General features: G+C 40.7%; 1 protein-coding gene across 1 annotated transcript in view; it reads right to left on the reverse strand.

Moving 5' to 3' along the window:
• Nucleotides 1-17,631, reverse strand: part of Paxbp1 (PAX3 and PAX7 binding protein 1) — a 28,702-nt gene extending 11,071 nt beyond the window's left edge. The window contains exons 1-8 of the mRNA XM_021628562.2: nucleotides 17,180-17,631; nucleotides 15,738-15,866; nucleotides 10,054-10,230; nucleotides 9,015-9,236; nucleotides 8,294-8,397; nucleotides 7,175-7,392; nucleotides 6,459-6,648; nucleotides 2,656-2,779 (exon numbers count right to left, since the gene is read on the reverse strand). Coding sequence (XP_021484237.1) covers nucleotides 2,656-2,779; nucleotides 6,459-6,648; nucleotides 7,175-7,392; nucleotides 8,294-8,397; nucleotides 9,015-9,236; nucleotides 10,054-10,230; nucleotides 15,738-15,866; nucleotides 17,180-17,522 — 1,507 coding nt within the window. The 5' untranslated portion in view covers nucleotides 17,523-17,631. The remainder of the gene's footprint in view (nucleotides 1-2,655; nucleotides 2,780-6,458; nucleotides 6,649-7,174; nucleotides 7,393-8,293; nucleotides 8,398-9,014; nucleotides 9,237-10,053; nucleotides 10,231-15,737; nucleotides 15,867-17,179) is intronic.
• Between the last annotated feature and the right edge of the window lie 3,619 nt (nucleotides 17,632-21,250).

The following is a 21,250-nucleotide window of genomic DNA, read 5'->3' on the forward strand; positions in this document are numbered from 1 at the left end:
ACTTTAAAATTCTTCTTAGTAACAGTGTAGTTTTTCTTCTGACCACTCCATGGTAATGTTCTACCTTTAAGTTCCAACTCTCCCCTGTTTAAATTTGTATTCCAGCATCACAGTTTTAGTGTCAAAGAAGTGGTTCTTGTTATTTCCTTCACAGCACCCCACCTCTGGTAAAGAGATTGCCTAGGCTAAGGGTAAAGGTCAGCTTCTAGGGCTTGCCTGCATGTAGGAAATCCTAGACCCAGTCCCCAGCACCACATCTAGAATTGGGGAGATCCCATAAACTACCTCCCTGTGGCTATAAATTAGCTGCAAACAGCATGTCTGCTTCCTACATCTCTTTGGCCTATTTTTCTGGTGATAATGAAGTACTTATTCATGTAGAAGACAGACTAGGGCAAAAATGGCCCAGGAGTTAAAGTGCACACTGCTCTTGCAGAAGACCCAAGCTTAGGTTCCAGTACCCGCACTGGGTGCTCACAATAGTCTATCAACTCCAGCTATGGGGTTCTGTGTCTCTCCCCTCCAAGGACACCTGTACTCATGTGCACATACCCACATAAAGACATACGCAAATCCACATAATTAAAAAAAGAATAACAAAACTTTTTCAAAAGGAAAAAGCAAGAATGGAGGTTCTATGTGCACACGTGAGAACTAGGCTGTGCTTCCATTAGATCACTGATACAATGACAGCTCTCTTTAGAGACCAGATCTCAGTGGCTCTACAAACTTGCTCAGAATACAGGGTGAAGGAAAACTGTCTTCTGCAAGTCCCTCATTTCTACTTAAGACATTCTGGAAAACACGGAACAGTTATTGAAAAGAAAAACAAACAAAACAAGGGACTGGTGGGCAGACATACATACATACAATGAATGACATTATTTAAAGCTTGTGCAGTTTTTTTCATGTATTTTTTTTTATTCTTCCTTCAAAATAGCTGATATAGCATGTATACTCTAGATCTTAGGTGAGGAACCAAAAAAAAAAAAAAAAATCAAGATATGGCTTCTTTCATTTCTGTAAAAACTTTACAAAAAAACTGCAAATAAGAACTTACAACCTAAACAGATAAACCTGACACTTTTCTTTAAAAAAAAAAAAAAAGACAATGGATTGATTCCTTTATGTCTCATATAATTTTTTTAAATCTTTGTCAACTCCCTCAAGAATAGGGTTTTCTCACTTTTTTTTCAATACTTTCCATTTTTCAGCCTAATTAACATACACCATATAACTAAAACTTCAAGTTCCAGGTAACTATGAAGCCTTGTACTCTGAAGACTAGATTATAAACAGCAAGGATAGTGAATGTGCTACACAGCTTACTCCATTACACTTAGGAGATGATTTCCTGTAGATGCACAATGGTTACCTGTAATCTGCCCCCGAAATCTGGCTCTCTGGATCAAAAGTGATCTGGGAGGGATGCATTAGTCATTTAGGTGCCCAATGTCAATGATGGAATTTAAACTTTTACAGCAAAACCAGGCCAAAGCCATTCAAATGGTTCACAGCTCAATCTGCATGGGTCAGATCTGAGGGCCACAGCATCTTCTCTAAGTCTCTCATCACCCATCAGACAAACAGGAGGATGTGTTCCATAGATCCAATTCCTGACTGGGAGTTTAGCTATATACTGTTCTAAGAACAGCATGAGGCTCCTTTATGAATCATTTGGAGCAGTTGTTTAACATGCAGATTTCTGGATAAGAAGAATCTCCATGTGTGGGACCGGAAGATCTGCATCTTAAATGAGTCTGTCAGATAACTGTGATACTGTGGAGACTGCTAGCATAGGTACAAAGAAAGGGCAAGGAAACCATGAGAAACCCACACTAAGAAAACTTGCATCAGACCACCCAGTATGGAGTACAATGAGGGAAATGGAATTAAAAGGTTTTCTAAGGCATCTGGCTAAAGAATCTGGCTATAAGAATTCAAAGAGGTTTCTAATTAATTTTCAGGATTTTTTTTTTTTGCAGAATTCATGTCATAAATAACAATATAATTCAATTTCTACATTTTCTACAAAATTTCAAGAATTGTAGGCATTAGCTGACTAAAAACAACAACAAAAAAAAACCCAAAAAAACCAAATACACAGTATGTATATAAAGCAAACTAAAAAAAAAAAAAAAAAAACCATTTAGAAAGAAACAGAAGAGCATTTGCTTCACCCAGGGGGTTGTCACCAAACTCCTCTAATCCTGAAGCTACCATGTGCCACACAACACAGCCTCCTCCCTTCTCCTTCCCCCGTAACTTCCAAGATCCTTCTCCTACTGTGATCAAAATCACTCTTTGTATCAAGGTCATGAAGAGAATGAAGTTAGGGGTGGGGGTGGTCTATCAGTTAGGGTCAAAGAAATAGCGGCTCTGCAATAAATACTGAGCATGCCTTTGCTGTGCTCGCTCTAAAGCTGACTGAAAAGCATATCCAGGGAAGAGTAGACGGACAGAATATTAGTACATTTTTCAGCTCCTGGGTTAGGCCATACGTTCTTAAATGGAACCCAAATACATGCATTACAATTTTTAGATCTACCTAACTTAGGAAAATTTCTGAGAAGAAACAGGTCTATATTTTAATTAGGCTGCACTAGGTAAACAAGGTTGTTTAATGAAAAATAAAAACCTTCAAGATGGACTGACTTGAATGGCTTGAAAACTCCGAAGATTCATCTTTAATATCATCTTGTCGTCTTTGGACAAGGCGGGAAGCTCGCTGTTTGTACAGCTGATGTATTGCTGATTCAAGTTCATTAATCAGTGGCACCTGTAAAAATACAACACACTCCGTAACACCAAACTCCTCAGCGGCTTATTCATCTGAGGGTTCCATGCTATTTCCGGTTTTCTGAAAACGTACTCTCTCTATGAGCAAATAAGCACGAGTCCCCAACAAGACCAGAACAGCAAATCACTGTAAGTAAGGAAGCATCACTCTTGCAACCTGTGTACAAAACTAAATGCCCAGTGCCTGGTTATCGCAGCAAAAGTCAGCTTAATAAATGTAATGTCTCCATGTTAATAGAAAGAACAAGTAAACAGATGTCGAGCTTTCAATGTTTTATCTTCAGAGAAAATGTATTTACAAGCCTAAGTTTATATTTAATTTTCCAGCAACATGATCTCCATGGGAAATCTCGGAGGTTTCTTTGTCTGTTTTTGTTTGTTTTTGACGAGGAACTCTATGTAGCTTCAGTTGGTCTAGAAGTCAATATGGGCCCGAGCTGGCTTCCTGCCTCGTCCTCCTGAATGCTGCAGCTACAGGCACATCGCATATTTGATCAACTTTCTGGTTTAAATGACTGTTTTGCTGTGCCAAACCTACTACAATGGCTCCGTGTCTGTTAACTGTCCATTTTAAGTTTTTCTGCCACTCACTCATACAAAGTACCCTACAACAATGTTAAATGTGAAACTATTCTGGAACTTTATTGGACATTTTACAATTAAACTAAAAGGGTATATAAAATTTCAAGCTAACCAGTCTGAAATTAAACTTCCTAGCTAATGTTCATTTTTCTTTATTTTATAATAAAATCTTCACATAAATTCAGCTTTCAAAGTATACAAAAATTTCCAACTTAATACACCTAGCTAATTTACTTAGCACCAAAGAATACAAAGACTACAAAACATGGCATCTAAATTTTCAAAAACGAGAACATCTTTCTTTATAAATACCTTATAAAACAATCAAATGCTTTGAAACTTTCATAAAATGCTAACGACTACCACACATACCTGAGGAAACCAGAAATTCTAGTTTCCCGATGGTTAGCACAACTGGAAAAGACATTAATTAGAATTTGAGAACACTGGCACCAAGTGTTATAGCAGCTTTCTGAACTGAACAGACTGTATGTTGAAAATACAAAAGGCAAGCAGAATACAAAGATGTGTGTACTAAAGGAGTTTCATATTCCTGCATGATTCCACTATGAAAGTAGCAAATGTTCACAGAAAGGTGCATACTAAAGGTTCTTTCATGTGCCACACCATGGACAACCATGTCTCCAAATCAGCAACGATGATTCTGTAGTCCAAAGTCTCTATCTAATCTGAATTTTTTATTTCCCAATTACTGCATCAATATGGCTTGTAGTTTTCATCTACACCACAGTAATCTCCTTTTTAAAATCATGCAAGACTTAAAGACAAAGGTACCAAAGATGTGTCCTTTTAGTCTAAGAAAACATTCCCTACTATGAGAACTCAAGGCTGTGCTGGCACCGTAAAGAATTATCTGATTTAAAAAGTTGGAATGTCTTTTTTTAAAGCTCAGAAGACAACTCTGGGACCTAGAGCTTAAAACTCACTTTTAGATTTCTTTCAAGGTTCACAACATTGACTTATCTCAAGACTCTGCACCACTACAGTTTCTTCAACTTCTCCAAACTAAAAACTAGCATTACTATAGTTAGGAGCTAATTTAAAATGAAAAACTAACAAGATGACTGGAGGAGAAACGGAGTTGTCAAAGTTTACATGACCAACAGATAATTCAAGTTTAAAAATCACTCTAACTTTCAAAAAACAGGAAAAAAAGGGTTGTTTGACTTACTCTAAGAGAATTTCTATGCAGCATAACTAAACATAATATTCATATCTATCCAATTATCCCTTTACATTTTTATCTTCAAATAATAAGGATGACAACTCCTGACACTTTCAGCAGAAGCACATACAACTGAATGCAAGCATATGAAGATGTAAGAATGAAGGAAGCATTTCTGAAATACAGGACCACCTGCTTCTGGTACTGAAAATATAATAAATATGTAAGGTTTCAGATATGCTAGAAAAGTATCTCAGTTACTCGACGGCCAAATAGCACTACCTGAAGTAGACTTCTCCAGAACATGGTATCCACGAGCGGAAGCACACATATATCAGAAAAAGACACTATGCACTACTTATTCTTCTTAATCCAGGAATGGTACAATCTAACTTCATACACTTTAGCATTATATTTGCAATTTTGAGTGCTTAAGTTCTTAAGTTCTATAAAACAAAAGCCAAGAACTTAAAGAAAGCAGGTCCCAAAGACTGTTCCCACACACAGAGTATTGTTTCAGGCAAAGTTCCTCGTTCTAGCCAGCTCTGCCATGCTGGTCCCACTTCCAGCTTTGCTCCAAACCCTGCTCAGAACACCAAGCTCATGCTTCCTTCCTGGCCCAGAGCAACTGGCCTGCCACAAGGAACATCACAACTGCAGGTGCCGCTCCAGAAACTGCACAATCCAGCAAACCATGCTAGTGCTACAAAGCATAAGAATGCCACCATCCCAGATCTGACCACCCGCAACTCAACTAAGATCCATCAGAGACAAGTCTAACTGTTCTTTTCCAAGCCTTTGATTTTATTTTATTGAACCGAACATTAAAAAAAAAAATCATCCAACTATACTTTATACTTGTAAACTGTACAAAAAAACCTAGTTAATGGTAGAAAAAAATGTGCTTTCCTATCCGAGCTTCGAGATAAAGTATTTAAGGGCCATAATTTTAATATTTTTTTTTTTAAAGATAAGGTAAAGCACACGAATGCTTACAAACCAGCCCATCAAGCCAGGCATCTGGTTTCTTTTAATTTTATTTATAGTTGTGTGTATACACATATGATGTATATGGGTGCTCGTGCCACAGCGCATGTGTGGAGGTGAGAGAAAAACTATAGTCAGTTTTCTCCTTCCATTTTTACATGGTGCTTGACCAGTAAGCACCTTTACCTGCTGAGCCATCTGCCACTCTTCCTCCCACCTTCCAAATGTTTTAATTATTACTGTACACATCTGTGCATGCCATGTGTAGAATACTTATCTTAAAACAGACAAACAGGAAGTTACTTAAGAAGTCAGCACATGCAACAAATTAATTTGTTCAAAGGACTATCAATTATCACACTACAGTAATGAATTCAGAAGAAATAAGACATGCCCAATAAATAAAAACTTAGACTAATGAATGGCTTCTGAAACGAATGAAGTGTCGGCTTTGTTAGACGAAAACTCTAACAGAAAGAGCCCCATAATACCTAGTATGAGAAAGTATTAAAAGCTTCTCATGTATTGTACTACCAATAAATTTTTATGTGTTTACAATTACTGAAAAAATAGGATAAAAACAAACTCAGACCTAAGTCATAAAAACAAAAAACTATTAGGTGAATCCCTTTTCATTCTATCAGTTCAGTGCAGGCCAGAAATCTAACATGTCTTGAGACAAGAGTTGTCAGTCTTAACACATGTGCTCTGAGGCGCTCTCTTTTTGGTTTGTATGAAATACTGTGATGCCCTCAACTAATGGAGTGAAGAAAATGAGGCATGACTTCAGCCCTTCTAAAGTTGAGTGTATTATTTTCTGAGAATTACAAGATCTCTATGAAAAGCCATCTAGGCCTCCCTATTTTTGCCTTATTCAAAGAGATTAGTATTTTTGCATTCTTACCTTTTCACTGAAACACTCAAGCAAGTCTTGGACATACCCTCGCATTTCTTGCAAAAATTTATACCGTTCACCAATACCCCCAGAAGACCCTTCTAATCTTTCAATAGCCCTGGTGGAGTCCACTCGGCTTTGCAGATGTTTTTCATGCTGCTGTCGATTGGTTTTGTGCAATTCTTTCATGGAGTCCAACCTTAAGAACAAAAGAAGGATAAATATAACCATTTATACCTGGAATTCAATATTGTCAGGACTCTTGCAATATTATAATGCATTTTTTTAGTTCCAGTACTAGAACATAAAAATATCTGGAATGCATCTTTTTGTCTGTACTGCTTTTCTTATAAAAAAATAAAACAAAAAACTGAATTTTAAAAGGGCAGTTTACAGACTTCAAGTAGTTATTTGGTAGGCTAACCAAAATGTCCTGCTTTGCGTCTCCCCCCATCTCTTGACTACACTTTCAAAGTCCAAGGGGTGCTACTCAGCGCTGTCTTCAACAAGCCCATGGAGCAGCATTTTAATAACTCTGAGGCTTCCACAGAAGTACTCCAAGAAGGCAGCAGAGCCAAGCATGACGTCATCTTCTGTTTAGCTTTTGAAGGTGGGCCAGTGGGTCTTCTTTGCCGGCATTCTGCATCTGCTACCCCAGACTACAGTTGCCTGAGGGACCACAAAGCTAGCAGACAGGTCTTTAAGTTGAAGTTGATCTGCCCTACCTGTCTTTAAGCTGTTTCTTTACCAAATCAATAGTAACGGGAGCCATCTCATTACTGGGAGTTTTGAAAGGGACTGTATTATCTGTTTTTTGAGGCTTGGCATCTGATGATCCATAGGCTGTGTAACTGTAAGGTATGCCATAGGATGCACCATAAGGCATTGTCTGGTAAGTGTTCTGGTAGTACATATTCACTTCAGTGGGCTGGCTTGATTGAACCTAAAAAGAAATGGATGTATGAGAAAACTAATAGCTAAACTTTAAAAAATAAGTAAACACCTTTAACATTATGAACAAAGACATACAAATAAAACAGCAGCAAATTTATGCCCAGTTCCCAAACAGGAATTAAAATAAGTGAATTTTTCAAAACCAAATCAACATAGTTGTCTAAATCCTTAGGTCTTAGTAAAAATCACTGATTTTATTTCTAATGATTTTCAAAAACTGTTCCTCAGAGTTTAGAATGAAAATAAATTTATGATCTAGGTAATATTTTATCAGGATAAGTGACTTGCCTAGTTAGAAAATAAAGGGGAATGAGAGTTTAGAACTAAGACTCTTTGCAGCTAGTCCAAGGCTTTCCCCATACTTTGCTTCCAACACTAACTAACCCTAGAAAAAAAGGCTCATATCATGCAACTTTCTCCATGCCGCTACAAAACGCATGGCGGGAACTACTTCAGTAGGTATTTTTAGTTTGCACGCCTGGGAAACAGAGCTTCAAACTTAAAACCGCAACAACGAAAACCTTCATTTGCTTCAAGGCAGCATTCTCAAACTCTGCATGTACCAGAACCACCCGGAGAACTTGCTCAATAAGCATTGGGCCCAGGACCACCTCTGACTCTCACCTGCGCCTTAGTAACGGGCTTCCAGAGCCTGCTGCTCAAAGACTAGATTGAACAAATGGACATTCATCTACCATGTCCACCATTCTGACTACAAAAAGCAAGAGTCAAAGCTGATTCTTCTAAAAGACCTCATGAACAGGTAACTGCTCACCAGTTTTGTTTTTTTTTACTAGATTCTTGAATGAGTGCAAAGACTCAATATTAACTACAACAACAACAAAAACCCTACTTCTTCTCTTTCATTTCTGAAGTCTAAGTCTTCTTACCTGAGGGATATTAATTCCTTTTCTAATCTGCTCCTGTTCCCACCGGCTGAGTTCTTCATCTTGTTCTGCAGTTACTAATGCATCATCGTCACTGCCTTCGATACCTGCAACCATAACCAAAAAAAAAAAAAAAAATCAACATGCACTAACAAGATGGAAGAGATCCTAAGTTGCTCATAGAGCTGATGACAAGCACTAACCCTGCTAATATGTCCATCTGGAGCCATTTCATACTCCTGACTTTGTTTTACTTCGGTTTTTTTTCCCCCCTCTGGACAGGGTTTCTCTGTGTAGCCTTAGCTATCATGGACTTGCTCTGTAGACCAGGCTGGCCTCAAGCACTGAGACCCATCTGCCTCTGCCTCCTTAGTACTGGGATTACTGGCATGTGCCACCATGCCCAGCTGGTTTTGCCTGTTTTAATGATGACACCCTTTTTTAAAGCTAAAGCAGTATTTAGTAATACGCTTACAATCTTCGCTTTCTTAATTTCTTTTAAGGTTGACCTCAACTCTATAAAGGAAAACACAAAATCCATTGCTTAAGAATACTTAAGAGAATTATATAAACATATGTATAGAAAGTATTTAATACTGATTACCAAGAAATGTTGAATATGTATCAGCTACAGACTTAGGCAAAGCAGTCAAAAATGTAAATGCTACAGTGTTGTATTACATTTGCAATACATCATGCTTGCCAGCAAATTTCATAGCATTACCTATTTCCTCAGCAATTTTTTGTCTTTGCGACTTTTCTTTCACAGAAAAAACTATGCGACGTTTCTCATCATCATCTTCATCATCACTGGCATCATTCTCATCCTCTCTGACGAGGCGGCCTTTTCCAGGCTCACTGTCATGAGGAGTGAAATCTCCCAGTTCTCGGGCCATCTGGCGCTTTTTCCTTGCAGCATGTATAAAAGCTGCATCTGGAATTTCTCCTGGACACAAATTACAAAAATTACAAAGATGAATAACTGTAGTATGAAGCTTTTTTCTTGAATACAGGAAGAGTAGAATAACCCAAGTTAGGCTTGTCAGCATGAAGTTACCACTGGCTACCAGTGCCTCATCCTACACTATGCAACTGACTGACATGCTGGTGGACAGACTGAATCACAACTTCCCCAGCCCAGCAGGGGCATCTTCAATTGTTTATACACATAAGTATTAGTTCTTCATAACTTAAATTTAGCCACTTTAAGCACTGATTTTAAAACTGATTAGCTAGTGTATAAATTTGCAAACTATTTCCTACAGGAAACTATAAAGGAACTAAGTATAAATATAAAAATAAAAGCAACTGTAGCAATTGTAAAAAGGGTTACAGTCTTTAGCTGGAGGGGTCAAAGGAGGAACAGCCTGAGTCAGAGAAACCTTTTGCATATCCGGTGTTCCTTTGAATTCCAGTAGTTTCACTTGAGGAAGGCTGGAGAGATGGTTGCTCTTCAGACACTGTTTGATTCCTGTCATCCATATCGGATGGCTCACAACCAGCTGTATCTAACTCCAGCTCCAGAAAGACCTCCTCATGTACTCACATGAACATACCCATATATAAACACACACGCATATAATTTGTAAAGTACTTTTTTAGGGAATAGTAAACTTGAGAAAACCAGAAAACTTCTGGTTCTTTCATTTTCTACATTTGCAAATGCAGCTACAGTCTGCTTTAAATAGATGTCGTAACTACAAACACCACTCCTTTCAGTCACCCTGAGGGCTGAGTTCTAAGAGACACTTGTAAGCACACACCTGGACGAAGAACATTCAGAGAAGAGAGAGCATTTGAAAAGGCACCCCCAGCCTTTGGCCTTTCCTCCTCCCTCTCCCTCTCCATGTCCATCTCATCTTCAGCATGCTCGCTAATGATGACTCCATCTTCTTCATTTGTGTCCTTAACATGACAAGGCTTGTCCAGAGGCTGCTCATCTGAATTTTGAAAAAAGCAATTAAATTATATTTAAAATAGAAAGTCACAAACTATCAAGGCACTTATTAAATTAAAGCTCAATCCACTAAAACTTACATTATTTCTAATACTTAAAAACTCAAGCATAAAAACCCACTGCACAGGCCTCTAATCCCAGCACTTAGGAGGCAGAGGCAGGTGGATCTCTGTGAGCCTGGTCTACAAAGAGAGTCCAGGACAGCCAAGGCTATACTGAGAAACCCTGTCAAAACAAAACATAACCTCAAGCATAAATATGAAATAGCACAGTACACAGGTTTGGATAAGGGTTACACAGAAAAAACAGGGATACAATTGCATTTTATTTAAATTTGTGAAAAATTTAGTAAATTCATCAAAATTTATAAGGATCTTCCTCTGAAACTTCACTGGTAACAGTGCTTGTCAGAATTTACTTGTATTATTTTCAGGTGCGCAGGTGTGAATGTCTGCATGTGGGCACGTGCACTGAGTACATACAGGTGGCCTCAGGCCAGAGGCACTGAGCCCCCGGGGCTGACATTCCGGGCGGTTTTAAGCTGCCCCACACAGGTGCTGCAAACTGAACACAGGTCCTATGTGAGGGCAGTAGGTGCTCTTAGCTGGCGAGCCACGTCTATACCACCTGCTCACACTTTACTGTTTGATTTTTCACTTTAAATCAGTGCTTCACTAAATGCCACACTCATTCAAGACACTTTTCTACTGAGGACAAAATATCTGGCAGATGAATGAGCAAATAAATCTGACTTTACCCATCATCAGGGAGAAGAGGCCAACAACTACATTTCCACTGTACAAGCCTGACCCTGTATGTCCCATGAAGCATAGAAAACCTGGTAGTTATATGAGCCCAGAACAGAGACAGACAATAGAGCTCACAAGCCACAAACAATATTGAAGCATAAAACAGAGAGGAAGCCCTGGAACGGACACATTCAAACATGTAGACAGAGTTCTCAAATTATTAGTTCAAGTCTAAGCTGAAGGCTACTTAAGACTGTATTCCCACTATGAGTGTTCATCTCTGTGACAAACTGTCCTTGGTTTTTAATACTTAGAACTAATTAAATCTCTAATTTCATTTGTTCCAGGAAAATCCAAGTATTCTGACCTTGAACCACTGACTGTGACAATGTTCATTCCGGGAGCAATGAGTATACATTGAAGAGTAGAGCACAACCTCATTCTAAAAGGTGAGATGGTTTGGTTTCCCCAGTGCTTCACTTTCCCAAGCTGTTAGTATCACCTCCTCATCAGCCCGGTGTTCTCCCTCATGCAGCAGAGCCCTGTGCTGAGAAAACTCAGACCATCATCTTTGGGATTCCTAAGGGTGCTGTTCATCCACGTGTTGCCTTACCTTGCTAGTCACCCACTTCCCCGTTAAGTATACCCTGGAGCCTAAGGCTTTAACAATCAGTGCAGTCACGTGGCTAGAAGAAGTGCCTGTCTTTTTATTAGAAAATATTTTAATATTTACTTTTTATGTGTGTGGGCACATGGTCCCGTGGCAATACATGTAGGTTATCAAAGGACAACCCTCAAGAGTCAATTCTCTCCTTCTATCTGTGGAACTGCACAGGGCTGATTAGGTGGACAGGCAACGAACACCTTTACCCACTGAGCCACCTCACAGGCCTTAGCCTACCTATGCCCTTCTCCTCTCTGTGTGGTGGCTTTTCAGACTGAAAACAGATCTGATGCACTCTCACAGTGAATGATTCTATGAAGAATGATATTTTAATGTTCTTGTATCACTGTTTGCAGTTTACTACTGTGGTAAAGTAGAATACACATAACTTGAAATCAACCATATGAAGATTGCTCAGAAGGTAAGTGTCTTACAAGCCCAATGACCTGAGTTTCATCTCCACTAACAATATGGTAGAAGGAGAACCAACTCTTGCAAGTTATCCTCTGACCTCCACATGCACTGTGGCATGCATGCACATGCAGGAGCACCCGCACATGCACACACTCTCTCTCTAAATTACTTTACTTTAAAAAACTTAAGTGTGGGCTGGAGAGATGGCTCAGAGGTTAAGAACACTGACTGTTCTTGCAAAGAACCTGAGTTCAAATCCCAGCAACCACATGGTGGCTCATACACCATCTCTAATGAGATCTGCTGCCCTCTTCTGGCCTGCAGGCACATATGCAGACAGTATACTGTAAACAAATCTTAAAAAGTGTATAGTTCAGTGTTAAATAGTCACAATACTGTGTAACCATCACCACCACTCATTCCCATTACTTCTCATATACATTTTTCCATAAACTGAGAATCTAAGCCTATGAGGCAAAAATAGCTGCTGCCCATCCCCACGTCTGCTTCTGCCCAGTCCCTGGAAGCCCTCCCTGTAACTTTGGTCTTTGACTATTCTGTCTTATGTAAGCGGAATCATACTGCATCTGCTGACAGTTATTACTAGCTTTGATATAGTCCCTAGATTATTCAATTACAGTCTCCGTCAGACTCTCCTTCCCAAGCTTCAGCATTCTACTGTATGCATGCACACTACATAGCAAGTTGTTCATCTGCAGAAGGACTTGCTGCTCCATGTGCAGCTGTTGTGAATGCTATAAATGAGTACACAGCCCCTCTTCAAGAACTAGGTTTTGTTTCTTTTCACATTGTGTCACAAGTGGCATTCCAGAGTCTTCTTGGCCACTCATAGACAGACAGACAGATAGACAGACAGACCTACCTCTATTCAGTCCCTGGCAGCCATTATCCCAGCTTTTAATTTTGACTAGTCTAAATATTGAATAACATCATATCAAATCATACAGTATTCGTTTTCACCGTACTCTCCAACAGTGCATATATACTCCAGTTTCTTCATATTATCAACATTTGTTATTTTCTGTCATTTTTTTTTTAAACTGGAATCTTAATGGGTATATAGGGCTAAACAACCCCAGACGGTTCTCAGGTGAAAGAAAAGTTACTATACATGGGCATGTTATATATTTATTTATATATAATTTATAATGTATATATAAAGAACTAGTTTAATACACAGACATCTGTATTTTTTTCTTCCAGTACTATACCTCAAACTTAATACAAATGCTGAGTTCTACAAAGGGCAAATTCAGGTGGGAAGAGGAAAAAAAATAACTAGCAAATATAGCTTAATAAGTGGAACTTGTTATTGTAAATATCATCTCCAAACAAAATCTGTCTTTAGGGAATTTCAGTAAATTTCAAGATTCCACTAAGTTCACATACACTCAATTGTGACTGAGCACATTACGAGGGCAAAGCATGGTGACAACTTAGCACTTTTATTAGTGGCCATGTTGTCCTTTTAGCATTTCTCCATAGCAACACTAAGTTAACATGGTTTAGGGCTACAGGACTATACCTATGAAGCTGAGGGGTAGCTCAGTTATTATTTGAGTGCCTGAAGCTCTAGGTTTGATTCCCAGAACCGCATGAACTGGGTATGGTGGCTCACATCTGTGAGGAGATAGAAGCAAGACGATCCAAATTCAAGGTTACCCTTGCCTATGTAAGTTTGAGGCCAGCCTGTCGTATGTATAGTAAGAACCTGTCTCAACAAGAGTCCATTAAGTTAGGAATGCCACAAAGCCAAGGTTTTCGTCAATGCTGCTTTTGTTTGAAGTTAGTTCATCTTTGCCTACCTAAGTACCTACAGATACAGAGTTCTAGATGATGTGTTAACGCTTCTAGAACTGTCACTTCATAACAGCAATGACAATCTATGATACATACCAACAGAGGTCCTACCTCTGGGAGAACAAGAAAGTCCCTGATGAGTATCAGAACCCACTGACAGCAGAAGACAAGAAGATCACAAAAGACAGCTTTAAAAACTTTGTATTCACTTCAACTCTGAACCCAACAGTGGTAAACACACCACCGGGCCTTTCTTAATTTCGACTTTGTGACCTTCTGAGCATTATTTCACTGCACATGTTAGTTCTCATCAACAACGGAGCAAAATGGAGCAGTTTCCAAGATGCAAAAATAGTTAAGTTCCCCTAAAAGTACTCTTCTCTTCCTGCTTCCTGCCTTCCCTACACCAAAACATAACACACAAGTTTCCATTTACCCTGGCACAAAGCTTCAACTAACGGCAAAAGCATACATGAAGCACATCAATTTTTCCTAGTAATGGCTCTCAAATAAGCCAGTTTCTACATCTCCTACCTATACAGCAACCCTCCCCTAACAACAGTGCTTCTCTATGTAGCCCCTGGCTATCCTAGAATTCACTCTGTAGACCACACTGCCCTCAGACTCAGAGATCTGCCTGCTTATGCCTCCAAGTGCAAGGATTAAAGGCATGGGCCAACGATGCCTTGCAACAGCAACCACTTTTAACCCACCAACAATTTCCCAGAGCCAGAAAAAATTATCAATCTTATTTAACTTACTAAAGGCACTATTAATGATCAAAGTTGGCCAGCAAGTTTCAACTGTTTTAGGATTCCAATTCATGATACCTAGTAATGCTAGGTTAGTTTCAAAAGCTTTTTATCCTATGATATCTTGGCAAGCCCCTAAATGCTGCAACTCTAAACCCCTTACTGCATTTCAGCCATCCTTTACAACCTGTCAACAACTTGTCTTTCACATCTAAACACTAAACCATTTACTTCAGAAAGGGCTAGTCAAATGTACTTGGCTGTTAATCCTTGGTGATATTCCCACACCTTCTCTTATTTTAGGGATTCTAATCAACAACTGTACAACTTCACATCCTACTTTTCTATGAAAATGTGTAGTTATCTTCTGGACTACTCACTGGACATTCTGCCAACACTTTTGTTGAATATTTACATAATAGTCTCCATTACTACATTGTAAATTTAAGCTATAATAGCATTCTTACTCATATCATGCCTGTAGCTGAGAACTTAAAGAAATACTCTCTTTAAGTCTATTGGATAAAGATTTCTCTGAAACATTTGCATGACAGTATCTTAAAGGGAATGCGTTCATTAACCGTATAGAATAACTGCTTGAAACATTTTAAACTTTGGACCTGGCTTATTGGTAGAATGTTTGCCTCCAGCAAAAGAGAAAAAGTGAAGTGAGGGAAAAGATTTCAACTTGAGTTTTGGACAACAAATACCTGGTCTCCTGAAGCATCAGATAAGGCTGCTGAGTACTAGCAGTAACAGCATTCTCTAGGCTATTTTCAATATGGAACTACTACCAAAGGAACTGAAAGCCTGTCTCTGTAAAACAGCAGTACAGGAACTTTCCATAGTCTGTCTCTAGAGTTGAAAAGAAAATTCTTTCCCCTTCTCCACATAACAGTCTCTACATTAGCAAGAATTCAGGAGCAACAATCCACCCCTTTTTTTTAACGTGTGAAAAAAATGTATAGAACTGTAATGCAATTTTAATGTGGACACTGGTCAGCAGAATGAGTTCACAATATATACTGCAAAGCACTGTGGGAAAGAGCTCTCATTTGTCAGTCACTTGAAAGGATTATCTAATACTTACTATCAGCTGCTGTGTTGAGTTCTGTCTTGATCCTTGATTTTTCAAGATCTTCTTTATATTCTTTCTTAAGCAATTTAACTATCTTTTTGCTGTAACTTGATTTCTTTACTTTGAAAACTTCTTCATTTTCTTAAAAGAAATGAAATAAAGTCTGTAGCCAACAAACTCAGAAAATGTTTTCCCTTCCCCATGCTTTCATGCTGCTTTAACTCTCACAAAATACTTTCACACACAAAAATCATTACAAAATTTAAATTTTATTTCAGTCTATCATAGACTCAAAAACTGATACTGCCAGGTGGATCTCTGAATTCAAACTCAGCCTGGTTTACAGAGTGAGTTCCAGGACAGCCAGGGCTATCCATAAGGACTGTCTCAAAAAACAAACAAACAAAAAACCAAAACTGCTATCAATTCCAGAAATTAAATGAAAAATTTGAAAATGTTAATGAGTAGCCCAAGAAACTTCACAATTTGTTAATTTTTAACAAATTTGTTAAATTTTGGTTTATTTCATCTATCCAGAAGAAAAAAAATATTCAGAATGTTTCCTTAAAATATTTAATTAAGAACGCTAAAACAATATACCCAAAGTTACAAAGTTCTGCCAAGTCTGAATAATTAGTCACAACGACAGTTATTTTAAGACTATGCCTAAAGTAAATCATTTTGCAAAACTAAATTTGAGTGACTTATCCCTCGTCTTTGATTTGAAAATCCAAGTCAAGAACAAAACACTACACCAAACTGCCCATATATCATCAAACTTAAAACCTGGCCTGTACCTCTTTCTTTAAACAAAATAGCAGGGAGTTCTAAGATTAACCACCCACCTTTCTAGAAACACGAAAGCATTTTTAAATCATGACGAAATGCTTTAGTAAATTTTTCATTAACATGATACTGATATACAAGTAAAAATATTTAACATTCTTTTAAAAGATCAGAAATCTAAATCCCTGCAGCCTGGTCTCCACCCATTTACTTCCACAGCAAGGGACTGTAGAGACGACAGCAAGGGACTGATTGGATCAAGGTCACTCGGAACCAGGGCTGCAGCTCCAGATCTGTTCCCAGCCCGTTTTGGTTCTCCTCTTCAACAATCCGGCCTCGTTGGTCAAGGATGCCTAAACTGAGACGCCAACAAGCCGCCGTACAGAGAGGCCTGCAGATGACTAGGCGCGGGCAGTTAACTGAGGGACCGCAGTCTGCAACTCGCAGGGTAGCAAAGAGGCAGGGCAGGAGCAGGCCTTCACTTCCACTCAGGATGGCTCATCAGAGCTCTGGCACCCAGAGGAGGGAACCACCGGCCGGCGTAGACCCGGCTGGTGGCAGCGCGGGAGCGCGTCCCCAGGCCGAGCGGAAGGCTGGGGCCGGGGGAGGGAGCGCGGCGCTCGGACGAGCACGGGTTCGGGGTCCGCGTGGGCCCGGCGGGGGCTTACCTTCCTCCTCGTCCTGGAAGCTGAGCAGGCTGGCCCTGGGCACCTCTTTGTTCTCGCGAGGCCTCTTACGCGGCTTCAGCCCGTTGCCAGGCTCCGAGCCGCTAGGGATGCCGCCCCCGGCCTCGGCTCCGAGGCCCAGGGTGTGCGCGGAGGGCGGCGGCGGCCCGGGGCCCAGCAGCGACTCTCCCGCGGGGGGCCGGTCGCCACCGCCAGGGCAGGGCTCTTCGCCTGAGGCCGGCGGCGGCAGCAGCGGCGGCGGCTCCTGCTCCTCATCGCGCTCCCGCTCCTCCTCCTCCGAATCATTCCGCTTGCGCACGTTCACCCGCCGGGCCTTTCGGAACATCCCAGCCGCCGGTGCGGCGCTTTCACAGCCGCTCGCAGACTGGGAGAGCCAGGGAGCGCGGAGACCACGGCCGCGCACGCGCACGCGCCGGCGCTCCCGCCCGGTCGCCGCGGCGCTCGCTGGCGGCCGCGCACCATCGAGTGCGCATGCGCTCTCCTCGCGCCCGCACAATTGGGCGGCGTCCCTCTGCACCGCCCTCTATCGTCCGGGAGGACTGTTGGTACGGAACCCTCCGACTCCCGAGTTGTTCCAAAGGTCACAAAGAGGATCATCGAGATGAGAGGAAAGACTATATAGTCAGTCGTCTCCGAGGAGGTTGCTGCAATGCGTCTTCCGCGCTCACACGAGGCCGTTACGTGAGGAAACCTCCTACGCAGCACAGGCCGGATAAACAGACGCCGGAGGCCCGGGGCGAAGGGAGGACGAGCGTTTGGGAAGGGAAAGTGCATTCCCATGGCTAATATTCCTCCTAATAACGGGAGGTGATGCTGTCATCAGTAACTCTTTTGATACTTCCTGTTTCTACAGCCTTAGCGTAATACTTTCAAAGACTTTGGCTCTCTTCCAAGAGAACCCCACCTCAAAAAAAAAAAAAAAAAAACAAGCCCGGTGTAGGTGATCCCAGTACTCCGGTAGGTAGAGGCAGGCTGATCTCTGTGAGTTCGAGGCCAGTCTGGTCTACAAAGGGAATCCAGGACAGCCAAGGCTACACCGAAAAACTCTGTCTCGAAGGAGAGAAGAAAAAAAAAAAAAAGCCTCCAGAGATCGTGCCCTTCCCAGCTACCGCTGCCATATCCTGGAGAGCAAAGTGTTTTTGGATGGATTGCTAAGAAAGCCAAGTTTGCTAACAGTGTTTTAACTATTTTACGAAACAGTGCATTTCGAAACAAATGGAAGGAAAATTTGACTTATTTTTCAGACTGTGTCTATGCCAAGAAGGAAAAATCTGCACCTTAGAAGCCTTAAGGTGACTGCCTGAGGTTGAATCTTATCTTTCCCTCAAGCTTATCAAGGTGCGTGGGTACATGTGTTTGTGAATCTATTTACGTGTTTCAGAAACCTCCAGAAATAACGGGGCTGGAGAGGTGGCTCTGCAGTTTAGATCCAGAGGACCCAGGTTGGAGTCCCGCCACCCACGCCCACCATACAGCTCACAAATGTCATAACTCCAGTTCCAGGGAATCTGACGCCCTCTTCTGGCCTCTGCATACACGCGGTGCCCAGCTGGATTGCCATCTGTAAAAAGGGGGAGACTGATTTAAAATAGACATGTTAGGTTCTGGAGAGGCGGCTGAGCACTTAAGAGCACCTTGCTGTTCCTGCAGAGGACTTGGTTTTGGTCCCCCCCCCCCCCATGTTAGGATTGTGCAGCGGAGTTAGAAGGTGGGTTCATAAATCATGCCCAGCTACTGGTTCCACGTAGGTTTTATTAAGGGAAATGGGAGGGGGTCACAGAGACCATCCCTGGGCAGGGTAGGAAAGAGAGAGAGAGAGAGAGAGAGAGAGAGATAGGAAGGAGGTGGTACAGTTTTCTTATAGGGTGACCCAGAGTATGTGCAGGTGGTCCATAGGTGACCTCATAGACGCCTGATGCCCCGTTTGTCAGGTCCCTTAGGGACTGGCCTGCTTACAGATCCCAACACCCAGCATCCAACAAGGCAGCTTACAACCATGAATAACTCCAGTTCTAGAGGATCCTAAACCTTCGCTGGCCTCCTTGGGTGCCAGGCACACATATGGTTTACATACAAAGCATAAAGGCAAATATACATAAACAATAAAACAAGATCACTAATCAATATATACTCATTTGGAAGTATTCACAGCGCTAGGAAGTGGGGGCAGGAAGATGGGAAGTTCTATCAAATTCAGTCCTCCAGGAGGGCCAGCATGAGATACAGGAGAACATGTCTTTTAAAAAAAAAGAAAAGAAAAATCCTACCTCAAACTATGGGATTCGGACTTGTTGAATACTTTAAAGGAAAACTAACGCCTCTCTGAAAAATATTACCTCACTCTTCATTCCCCATTTAAAAAAAAAAAAAAACTGCAGAGAGGAGCTTTCTCTGAAGTTCTTCCTACCTGAAGATAGAGTTCCCAAAAGGAAACAATTGTGTAAGTCTCTCTAGGAATCCCAGCACTAAGGAACATTAACACCAGAGGAGAGGCTGAAGGTATGCCATGTCTGTTGGACCCCAGTCACCTATTCTGAAGGGTCACTCCAACATGACTTTTATCACCGAAACCTCCATGGCAAAATACCCATTGTTCACCACACTGCTGCCCTCTTACCCTCAAAAACAACCTCATCACCTATCTCCCCAAAACCTCAATTCCTATTCCTTTCTGTAGTCAAAGGTGTTCTAAAATCTTAATCTCCTTCTTTGACTCTCATAGTTTATGGGGCATTTGTGTATATGCATGATAGCTTCCTTCCTATTAATCTGTTAGTGTCAATTTATTTTACCGAATTATTGAGATTCCTGAGAGGAGATTTCCTCCTTCTTAATGCTGTAATAATCACTACCCTGAAGAGCTCTGAAGAACCGTCACATCTGTAAGGCTAGATTGGAGCTGCTGGGCCCAAGGTAGCTCTTTTCATTTTGTTAATTCTAGCTCACCCTGTGTAGAACTTAGTCTGTGCTTGTACCAGGGAGCATGACTATTTTTTGTTTGTTTGTTTACCCCATGCCTTCAAATTTCCACTGAGATTTAAGTTCCACATTTAAGTAGAAGGTCCCACCTTTCTGTTTCATATGATATGGTTTTTTTTTTTCCAGTTATCTTTGGTTATACTTGAGATCTGCCCTTCTAGGACCCAGATGTGCAGCTGAAAGCTTCTTCTCCAGCCCATTTCTCAGTGAACAGGAAAAGTTAGTATCATGTGACTTATTCTACTCATGTTACTCCCAGTTATTATATTCTGGCTGCTCAGCATTAGCAGAGTTCTGATTGCAGCATGCTTGGTGAAACTAAACTCCCATTTTCAATAACAAAAGATTCAAATTGTACCTGGTCAGCCTTCAGACATCTGCAGCCTGAGATAGATTTGCAGCAAACAGAGACAGCAAAGGTAAGGCCTGTAAGCAGAATACAGGTGAGGACACTTGCCTACCGTGTGCAAGGCTTTGTTTGATTCCCAGAACTTCAAGGAAAAGAAAGACAGAATATATTAACTATTATCCTGAAGCTATAAAAAGACATATTGTAAAACTGCTAATTGGATGTATATAGAAGGGAAACCACATGTCATTTTAAACATTAAAGATAAGAAAGATGTTTATAAGTTTACCATTCTACCTATTCAGGTAGTAAAAGGGCAAAGTTAAACACAAAGCATTATCTTGCTGCCTGAGTAGGCCAAAGTTTCCTCTACAAGACAGTTATAGACCTGGTGGAAATTGAATTCTGGAAACCTAATAGCTGCTTGAATCGCCTGTCAGCTGATACACTCTACCTCAGAAGAAAGCATCTGAAAAAGCAAGGCCATGCTTTGAGTAGGCAATTGACTAATTTATTAATGTTACTACATTATTGCACCATCCATTGTTTCTCTAGGACTGTTACATAAACTGTTTTGTTTAAAACAAGCAGTTCTTAAGTCTTTTCAAGTAATTGTGTTAATTTAATTTTCCCCCACCAAATTATAACTTCGCATAAATTAATTGACTCATAAATTTTAACAAAATAGTCAAATCAATTTGGCTTGCTGACTCAGCCTTAGTGGG

Source organism: Meriones unguiculatus, chromosome 17 (assembly GCF_030254825.1).
Source record: "Meriones unguiculatus strain TT.TT164.6M chromosome 17, Bangor_MerUng_6.1, whole genome shotgun sequence".
Classification (NCBI taxonomy): Eukaryota; Metazoa; Chordata; class Mammalia; order Rodentia; family Muridae; genus Meriones; species Meriones unguiculatus.